At 33.6% G+C, this 10,986-nt stretch overlaps 1 protein-coding gene across 1 annotated transcript; it reads left to right on the top strand.

Annotated features, from left to right (window-relative positions):
- Positions 1–8,908: 8,908 nt before the first annotated feature.
- On the top strand, positions 8,909–10,089 carry LOC133194237 (myb/SANT-like DNA-binding domain-containing protein 4). Its single transcript, XM_061330234.1, has 2 exons — positions 8,909–9,350; positions 9,803–10,089. Exons 1-2 carry the CDS (start codon positions 8,909–8,911, stop codon positions 10,087–10,089), a joined length of 729 nt encoding a protein of 242 aa, XP_061186218.1.
- The last annotated feature ends 897 nt before the right edge of the window (positions 10,090–10,986 follow it).

Below are 10,986 nucleotides of genomic sequence, written 5' to 3'. Positions count from 1 at the left end.
AACTCAGTGATAAGAATTAAAACATTTTTCTCCATTTTTTACATTATACTTGTTATTTAATTACAGGGCTGAACTTAAAGAATCTTTTTTTATCTGAATTTTGAAATCAATGATATCTGGGGTTGATTTTTCTTATCTATGATAAAGTTTTTTTTTTTTTTCAACTTTAAAATCCTTGTCTGGATTAAATGGTTTAATTGGTAAGTACATGTACGCATATAAGGCTGCTTTCCTTTGGAATGAAATAGTTTTAAATATCGATAATGATAAAAAGTTGTGTTTGTTTTGAGAACACTAACATCAGTCATTGGTCACGACTTGTATGATTTATTTTCTCTGCTCTTTATAGCGCGGGTATTTGTTTTATCAAAAATACTGTAATTTACATAATTTACATCATGTCCCCTTTTTTGAAATCGTAAAGTTACAGATAGACTTTCATAAGTCTTTTGTTGAATTGAAAAGTGTAAAATACACTTAAAATATTGCTTTGAAATATTTGTAATTTTTGGCATAATTTTTTGTGTAATAATTTGAATTCAACATTGTAAAAGTGATTTTAATGTACCATTGTTCATAAGTACATGTAGCTGACAGAATAGACGAACAACCATCAGAATAAGCTAGATGAAGCCTAGAATGGTACTTTCTAAGTATCTACATGTACTTCCTTCTCACTATCATTCATTATCTTTTATTATCCTTTTTAAACTTTAATTAAGAAATAAATAACAAGTTTAAAAACTTCTTTGGAAAATGAAGTGGGTCGGACACCTGATCAAATCCTGTGAAGGCCGAAGGCCTTCTCAGAAGATTTAATCACGCACCGACCCACTTCATTTCCCAGTGAAGTTTTTAAACTTGTTATTTATTACTTATATGTACATTTGAGACGGACAATCGAATAATCAAATATAAATATTGCACTAACTGTTCGTCGTAGATTTTGACAAATTACGCAAGGCTTGAAAAGCGGTTACGCTTCAAATTCATCTGGCAAAGGATTTTGTTTTTAAGGGAATATTCTGTGAAAGGCTACTTGTGATCAATTATAGTGAGGATATTGGTGTCTGGGAATTTTTTATTCATGCGAACCCATATTCGATGTTAAAAAGCACAAGAAACAAGGTCTGATGTTTGATAATAAAAATTGGAGGAATTTCGGTCGGAAAGGGATGGATGGAAACACCTGTCCGGAACAGTTAACTTGAAGTCAAGCATAAAATTTGATCCGGAACATAAAATTTACGGTTTCAGTAAGGCATATTTATTATGATTTAACACAGAGACACTGGCGACAGCTTACATTGTTAGACAACGATCTCGATGATGGAGGTGTGCCTACGTACCGACCTTCCGATTGATTGATTGTATGTTGTTTTACGTCCCATTTGAGTATTTTTTCACTCATATAGAGACGTCACCATATACCGGTGAAGGGCTTCAAATTTTGACCTCTACTCGGCACTCAGGGCCATTGAGCAGTGAGGGATCTTTATCGTGCCAACGCCTGCCCTGACACGGGGCTTCGGTTTTTAAGGTCTCATCCGAAGGACTCGCAACTTTCACTTCAAAGTGCAGAGCGCATGGCGAAGGAACAGTTGCTACCCATTTTTTATCGACTTAGGTCATACATATATACTGGCTGCGTCACTAATGCACCAGGAACATCTTAATAACTCAACTGGCTGCAACATGCTATACACTAGGACTTCCACTGGCTGCAACATGCTATGCACCAGGACTTCCACAGGCTGCGACATGCTCTGGCTTCACCATACTATGCACCATGAATATATTGTTAAATCCAATGGTTGCGCAATGCTATGCAACAGGTCTTTTTGCATCATACTAAGCACTGGACTGGAATATCTCTGCACATTACTGTGCACCAAATCTATCTGATATAATGAATCTCAATGTGAAATAAAACCCATTCTTTATAACTGCAAAATGTTATATGCAAAAGGTTCGCTGTTTCATAAACTATTGCAAACTTAATTTCAGATTTGTCTAATTGCCATACTATTTAATGAATTTTTCACAAGTGTAACATTTTTGTTACCGACTTGAACCCTGTTCATTTCATCTCCTGTAACATTTTAGCAAGGAGATAATCGTCATTACGTCTCAAATTTCTTTAGCGCTAAGAACAACATTTACATCCAATTTTCTAATCTTTTTTTACCAAAGCAGTATTATATACAATATACACATATAGTAAAATCACAATCATTCAGTGTTCAATAGATACCAACACAGGGATGCGAAACGCCCCTCATTCAACATGATTCAATTATTTCTTCAAAAGAAATTAATATATTTTTAATCTGCTCTGGTATATTTTTAACCTTCTTTGGTATTCTATAAATTTGAAATTTTATGCTTAATGCAATAGAAAAGTTTGTTTGTTTGTTTGTATGTTGTTTAACGTCCCTCTCGAGAATTTTTCATTCATATGGAGACGCCACCACTTACCCGTGGAGAGCTGCAAATTTTGTCCTATACTTGGCACTTACGGCCATTGAGCAGTGAGGGATCTTTTACGTGCCACCACCTACTGCGACACGGGACCTCGGTTTATACGGTCTCATCCGAAGGACCGGTCTCCACGTACAACAGTGGAATTCGATCCCGCGACGTAAGGATCAACTCCTTACTTCGCGACTCTAGAGCAGACGCTCTAACCACTGCGCCACGCGGGCGACCAATAGAAAAGTAATCAAGACTGCTTCACACTGAAAAGCTCCTAACACGCAAAGGCTGCAGCCGCCTCATTGCTTGTATTCAAAAATACCAATATGATAATGTCTTTTTAAACAAATTGCAAATTAGATTTTATTTGCATCAAGATGTTTGATAACTGAAATTAACCCTGCTTAAATCCTAATCTCTCAATGTCCAAATGACTACCAAGACACGATTGCCATACTGCAGAATTAAAAAAAAAATGTAACATACATTTCCCCTCTTAGTTTTGCGAGATTTCTCCCAGTGATATGGCTAATTATAAATTTCAATGCATTTACAGTTGTATTTAGAATCGACAGTGAAAAGTTAATCATAATCGTATTCATTTGAACAAACTTGAATTCCCTTTATCAATGGATGTTTTGTGGAATTATTTTTGGAAATTGACCAAAAATGTCTTGAGAATAAGCTGAAATTGTGAAACGTTTACAGACAGAGAGACGGTCAGACAAAATGTAATCTGAAAGGCTCACTTGAACTTCCAGTTCAGGTGATCTAAATTGTCAACCCCAACACCAATTATTGCACATGATTGTATATGAAAATAACGCAAAAAATAATTTTCAAATAATCATTACTGCTGAACAAAAAAACTATTACATGCATTCAGTCTTCAAGTATATATTATAAAAAAAAAAAGAATAGGCTGATTTATCACATATCTCAGGAATTACGATATCTTGACATATTATAGTAATGTACATCAATCCTGGACACAATTTTCTGACCAAAGCGATTTTTCCCTACAATATTGCGAGAAATGCCGTCTGTCTTCCTGTGTGTGTGTGTTTGTCAATCTCTCTTTCCTTTCTAAAATGAATATTAGTCAAAACAATATATCGACGACAATATATGCCGACCTTGACTGTACATATTGTCGCCAACGATAATATGTGTTGGTGCTTGACTGTAAAGAGCTAAGTTCACTTTATGCATAAAATTGCCCTGTAGATATACCAATTTATTGACTAACACCTTATGTTCCATTTTAAACATCAAGATAAAGTAGAGATTTAGTGCTTTCATTTCCTATTAAAATTTTTCTCCTTAAAGTCCAGGTCTTGGAAAACAAGCTTTATGGAATTGCAATGTTCTTGAATTTTAAGGAAAACAGGTATATTTAAGTACTTTCAGAGAAGAAAAATGATATGAGCGCACCCTCTGATCTAAAAAATAAAACGTGTTTTGTAATCCTCAGAAACGGTTCCATCAGTAAATAATTGCATATTTTAGATCAGAGATTGCGCTCTATATTAAATATCGAAAAATAGCTTTAAAAATTGGCTGTTTTTGTAGAATTGTTCAGGATATGAGGAAAATGACGCATTTCATGACGTCATAATGCATTGACTAGCCAGAAAATTACGTCATTTTTGTTAGATTTGCAATCGCCAAATGTCTCAATGAAATTTAATGCATTGTCAAATAAAACTAAGCAGTTTCAGTTTTTCAGAAATTCACAGGGCCAAAAAAGGCCCAAAGTGACCCTTGTTCTTTTGTCATCCATTATGCAGGAGGAAAATAAGGCGACAATATGTACCGATGGGGCAATATGTGCAGTGAGGGTGGTACATATTTTCGCCGACGACAATATGTACAAAACGACAATTTGTACCCTCACAGGGTGCTTTATTGGCATGAAATACAGCATATAGCGAAGAGGAAATTAATAAATTTATCCTATCCAATACATATCTGACAGACATTTAATAACACAAATTCCCACGTGTTCACTTTTAAATATATTGACATACACCCTTTATCTATAAAAGCTGCATTATAATTGGTTTTGTATTTGAAAAACTGGAGCAGGTTCAATGTTTTTACATTTCTACTTTTCCAAAACAGAATTTAATATTAAAATTCTATATTCAAAATTAAAAGTAAGAAAGAGAGCAATTTCATGATAAATACGCAGGTCAAAAGTATTTGAACTTGTACTGAAAAAAGTAATTGCGACTCTTTTGTTATGAAAATGAAATGTCTTAGGGTCAGAATGGTTGCATCAAAAATCAAAGACAGCATTTTGAAAGTTGTTCTAATTATACGAGTTAAGGAGGTGTACTAGTTGAGATATACTAATTTGTAATATAGCCTCATTTTAAACTATCCAGAGTTTCAATTCCAAGATCGATTTATTAATTTAATTCTTAAACAATAATTGAAAATAAAATTGGTAATGTGTGTCACAAAAAAATACATTGTTTTATTTTTGGTGGTGCGGGCACACACGACTTATTTAATTCATCTCATTGCGTTATTTGCATGCATGTGTCGGTAATACTCACATCTAGACGGTATAATTAAAGTTTATTTTTTTCATTTCAATAACATGTTTCCTAAAATATTTCACCTTTTTTTAAAAAAAAAAACTGCTTCCCAATAATCTGATTTGAATCATGTACAATTTACAAAGTTACAGTATACACATGTATGCAAAGAAAATACCTTTCTTCGTGCAATTGTTGAAAATATTTGCCATTATACATCTTTTTTATGCCGCCCTTTCCAAAGTCAGGCAAAAATTTGCTATCAACAAAATTGCAATATTGAAATACTGATTATATGTCATTCAGGTAGATTAAGAAAAATACTTTCATTACTAGATTAAAGGAAATAAGATTTACTACAACGAGCTGATTTCAGAACAGTGTTTTACTTCATATATGTTAACATGCATACATGTATATGTTCTCGAAGAATTCCTCTGTTATTTTGATTTTCAAAACTTTGATGTTTTAAAGAAGAAAAAATGTGGTGATTATTCCACAATAACGGCTCTTTGTTTTCTTAAGTACATTTAGTGCATTGCTGCATCATAAAGGTAATGTTTAAAGAAACCGAGATCCTCTCATGTACAATTTCTCTATAGTGCTAAAATGCAGAGCGATTTGTTCTTCCTGACATATCAGGCTAAAATATGAATAAGAATACGCATACAGGTATATACTGGTTTACTTGCGTTTCATTATCTTTTATAACAAGGTTTCCTTACCTATATTCTTAGACTTGAAGTGGACTGCATGGACAGTGTACAATGCAGAATAATTTTTGTAAGCATTTTCTATATAAAAAAATAAGAAGAGCCAAACATAGCATATTTCATAAAAATAATTATGCAAGAGTGAAAAACAGATGGTAACATAATATAGATAATTACCTAGATGTTGTACTTTTAATTCTAAGCCTTTTCATGAAATTAATATAATCAAAACAAATTATACTCCCATCAATACCATTAGATCAAGGCTGAAGTCTAATTAATTGCATGGGATACCATACTTCTTTTTAATGATTGATTGATTGTATGTTGTCTTACGTCCACTTCCGGAATTTTTCACTCATATAGAGACGTCACCATATACCGGTGAAGGGCTTCAATGTTAGACCTTTACTCGGCACTCAAGATCATTGAGCAGTGAGGGTTCTTTATCGTGCCAACGCCTACCGTGACACGGGGCCTCGGTTTTTAAAGTATCATCCGAAAGATCCACGACTTTCACTTTAAAGTGACGAGCGCTTGGCGTAGGAGCAGTTCCTACCTAATTTTTTTTATAGACTTGTGTCAGTCGCGGCCATGATTCGAACACACGACCTTCCGATCACGGAGCGAGCGATCTGCCGACTCCCCTTATTAAGGATAATGTTGAGAATCACCGGTTTAGTCCATAATGGATGTTGATGCGCGACTTTTGGTAAATAGTTTCAAAGATTTAGCAAATCTTTTCAACTTTTGGATCAGAATCTTAGGTCTTCTTTTGACATTTAGAATCATTTTTCCACTAATGTCTGTTTTGTATAATTGTAATTTTTGATGTTGCGTGATTGGAATCAATTTTATACTTATAAGATATTCAATATATATATTTTACTTGGTCTCAACATGTGTTTAAGTTTTCAAATTTTAATCTTTAAATCTAGGGGACATAATTTTCAAGCTTGAAATCTAAGTAACATGTAACATGTATGGAAAAAAAAAAATCTTTATTTATCACTTACCTGGTGTCCTGTTAGAGTTAACTAGGGTACATAATTTTCAAGGAGGAAGAATAAAATAATTTAATTTGTTAAACTTCCTAAATATTTTGGTCCACTGCACCATGCTAATTTATAATTCATAATTTATAGACAATATGTTATATAGTTTGATTCTTTTATAAAATATTTGATTGTTGTTTAATTTATTTCAAAAACTACATAATTTTCGGTTGAAAGAAGGCATTAACCATAAAATTTGTGCGGACAAATATTTGAGTTCCGAAGAAGGAAAACTTTCTCGTGAATATTCTTTATACGACTGTGTAAGGTTTTTTTTTATTATTCAGTTCGCATTCCTTCTTGATATAAGGTTAATGTTAAATAATTTGTGAACTCAGTGCATAGACATTTCAACGATTTTGTTGGAAAGAAAAGAAGGATATGAATTTCAAAAAAAAAAAAAAAAAAAAAAAAAAAAAAAAAAAAAGATAGTGTTGTTGTCTTTGTTGTAATTAGTCTTTTCAGCAAGGCATTAAAATAAATATGCATTTAAAATATGTTATTTTTGTTATCAAAATACAAATTGTGACACAGGATAATAAATAAATATCATAAATCATTTTCTGTAGCTGTCACTATGCTTATAACTAGTTAATCAATAAATAAAAGTACTCTAGGTTTAAGCATTGAATGTATTTTTTGGTTTTCTAAGGGGTAATACATAAATTCAAGTTAAAAAGCGATATCAATGTAGAACAATTTGCTGAAAAAGATTCTTTTAACTGTATCTATCTGTTAACTTTATCATATAATGAAGAACATTGCACAGATAGTAGCGACAAAATATAGTAAAAAAAAATTACAATGTTTCAACCACTTGAATTTTCAATTATCGTTGGCTTTATTGAAACAACAGTATCAAGAAAAAGCAATGAAATAAATAAATAAATAAAAAAAAAAAAAAACAAAACAAAACAAAACAAAAAAAAAAAAAAAAAAAAAAAAAAAAAACACGGAAAAAAAAAACATTCACCAAGAGAAGTAATGTAATGTGCCCATAGTTATACATGAAAAGGTGAATATAACTATTAGTGATTGATCTTATTTAAAAAGATATAAACAATATAAATCTCTGAACATAATAAAACACGGAAATTTTTACGGAAATTCAAGAGGTGGCATCAGATGCCCAGGAGGAGTAAACATCCCCTGTCAACCTGTCACTCCCGCCGTAAACCCTGTGTATTGATCAGGTAGACGAAATAATCCATATTCAGATTTATTGCAGTACCGACCAGACACAACCTAACAGAAAGTGGACCACAATCGATCTCCGGGCTCGCTTTTCGGGATTGCTCGGGTTCCGCTAGAACTGACCCCCAGCGAACCCAGAGTGCACCTCTGCCGCACCCCTAGCGGACGCAGAGAGAATGTCGAAGGCGAACCCAGATTTCAGCAGGGTACCAGGAAGCGAACGCGGGTTCTCTATAACGTAACAGATCTATCAGTCGGGGGCGCGTTTCACAAAACTATCTTAAGATTTGTCCTAAGACAGATCTTAAGACAATCTTAAGATCTGACTTACGACAATCATAAGATCTGTCACAGCTGTTTCACAAAACTATCTTAAGTAGTAGAAATCTTTGACAAGTCTTAAGATATAGCTCATGCTACAATTTTATAGAAAATTGTATAAAAAATTAAAATAAAAATATTCTTGCTCGATGTTAAGTTTTCTTCCAATCAAAGCACTGGTATGTTATTTTTTTCTTAATTTTGTTTTTAAAAAAAGTGTATCTTAAATATTGTAAAGGAGTTAAACGCTCGAAAATAAAATTTCAATGTACCAAATACATGTACAATGTTCAAATTTTTGGTGGGGCGGGGGATGTAGGAGCAGAGTCAATAATGCTAATTGTGACATGATTATGTATGAATTAATTCGAATGAGAAAATTGTGTGACAAAAAGTATTGAAAAAATGCGTGTGTTTGTTGACAAAGTAAAAGTTAATTATGTTTAATTTGAATTGTTAAATATTTAATATGAATTTACTTTAAATTTGATCCACCACCCCATTTGCGCTTGTATACACGAAATGAATGGTATTCGAATGCATTCATCTGTGGCCACAAAACGGGTACGAAGTCCGTGCGCTCAGAAAAAATTCTAGTAAGAAAATGTCTCTGAAAAGATGTCCAAATTTTAGCTGTGCTGAGATAACTGTGTTAACAGATGAAGTGGAGAAAGGAAAAGACATTCTAATTTCCAGGCAAAATTCAACAGTTTCCAATTCTTTGAAGAAGGAAATATGGAACAAAATAGCCACCAAGGTAAATGTTGTAAATACTACAGATCACATCAGGTCCGGAGAAGAAATGAAAAAGAAGTGGACCTGCTTAAGCAGCGAAAGCAGAAAGAAGTTGGCACTAAACAGGAGGGAGCAAAAAAAGACAGGGGGAGGATCCTTGCCATCAGGGGCCGCCTTAAGACCAATAGATGAGAAAATAGAAGGTATCATCGGGGAAACCTCAATTTCGGGAATTGAGGGGGGCATTGATGTTTTAGAGACAGAGTCGGCCAGGGAAACGTCACCAAGCAAGAGCACAGATGCTGTAAATGGTAGGTTTAAGGGTGATACTCATTAGACTTCTCGGTGAAAGGGGGGTGTTCCTAAAACTACTTAGTCTATTTCACCAATCCTGTAAATAGTGAATAATAAATAGCACTGAAGTGAGATGTCTCACAAAGGTACGAGAGGATACATTGTGTTTGATTTTTTTTTTCTACAGAGGTGGGTATGCTCTACACTATAAGGAAAATCTTACGCAACTTTGAGTGATAATTTTTTGTCTGATATTTCGTAGTTTTATTAATTCTTCATACAATTATTTAGCATGAAGAGAAAACAAATATCTCATTTATTCACCATTTTATAATACTCCATGTAAATTTTGAAATTGAGATAAAATAACAAAATTAATGTTTTAATATATTTTACGAAAAAAAAGTTTCGCGATTTTGTTTACATGAATTTCGTATTTCTGGTTGTATAATATGAATTTTGTTTACAGAAAAAAGACTTCCCGATGTACATGTAGAGCCAGCAAAGAAACGCTCAAAGAATTCTTGTAATGATGACATAACATTGAGACTAGTTGCAACAGAGGAAGAGAGGCTGGTTGTTGAGAAAAAAAGATTAGAAATGGAGGAAAAACGACTGAAAGTTGAAGAACGGCGACTTGAAATTGCAGAGCAGCAACTACAAATACAACGTGAACAACATACTCTTCACCTCTGTCAGCTTGGGATAGTTCGTGACGCTACAGTAACAGTCAACACCCCCTCTGAAAATGAATAAAAAACCTGTAGAAATGTGTTCAATTTACTACATGTTATTTATTTTTGTGCTCATTACAATCACAACAATCTTGATACAGAACAAATTCACAATCGCTATAGGTGGTGTTCAAAAATTGTTTCATCAATTAAAATTTCGTGATAAAAATTATTTGATCGAGGGTATAATTAATAACAATTATTGTATGTAAGCAGCTGCTGCATATTAGAATTTTAATTTTGAAAGTTGTGGGTCAAGGGACCAACCTTGTAGATGGATTTTACTTTTATAAAAGTTACCAATATTTTATAAAAACCAAATCACCTTCTATCACTCCTCCCCATTTCACAAACAGTTGGATAATATACAGATAAACAAAATATTTCTAATAAATGTTAATGTATATTTGGTTCCGAATCCATGCTTACTAAATACATAAAATGAAAACGGCACCATATTTCATGAATGCACAATTTTTTTTTGTGGTGCCACCTTAAAATCTAGAGAGAATCAATCTTTGGCGGATCTCGGCTCCGTCATTATTGGGTCCTTGATAGACGTAGTTGTCTGGTGGATTAAGTTGATATGCCCCAGGATTTTGTGCTTGTGGCACTGGAACATTGTGATCAGTGCACAAGTTGTGCAGAACAACACAGGCAGTCACAATTTTACATGCTCTTGTTGGATGAAACAGAAGCGTTCCACCAGAATGATCAATGCAGCGAAAGCGCATTTTAAGCACCCCGAAGCTTCTTTCAATAGGGTTTCTCGTCTTAGCATGCGCATCGTTGTAAGCTAATTCACGGGGATTGCTTGGGTTAAGGACTGGTGTCATCAGATAATTTTTCAGAGGGTATGCACTGTCCCCAAGCAACCAACCTCTTCTAATATATCCATTTTCAAAAAGACCACTAAGTG

The sequence above is a fragment of the Saccostrea echinata genome, unplaced genomic scaffold, assembly GCF_033153115.1.
Source record: "Saccostrea echinata isolate AGI-Se365-2 ecotype Australia unplaced genomic scaffold, CSIRO_AGI_Sech_v1 ptg000029l, whole genome shotgun sequence".
Taxonomy (NCBI): domain Eukaryota; kingdom Metazoa; phylum Mollusca; class Bivalvia; order Ostreida; family Ostreidae; genus Saccostrea; species Saccostrea echinata.
Note: the sequence above shows the minus strand (reverse complement) of the source record. Positions and strands in the feature narration are given on the sequence as shown.

Coding starts and splice junctions, on each gene's coding strand:
- LOC133194237 (XM_061330234.1), top strand. CDS start 8,909: ATGTCTCTGAAAAGATGTCCAAATTTTAGCTGTGCTGAGATAACTGTG. Junction 9,351..9,802: donor GAGCACAGATGCTGTAAATG/GTAGGTTTAAGG, acceptor TTTTGTTTACAG/AAAAAAGACTTCCCGATGTA.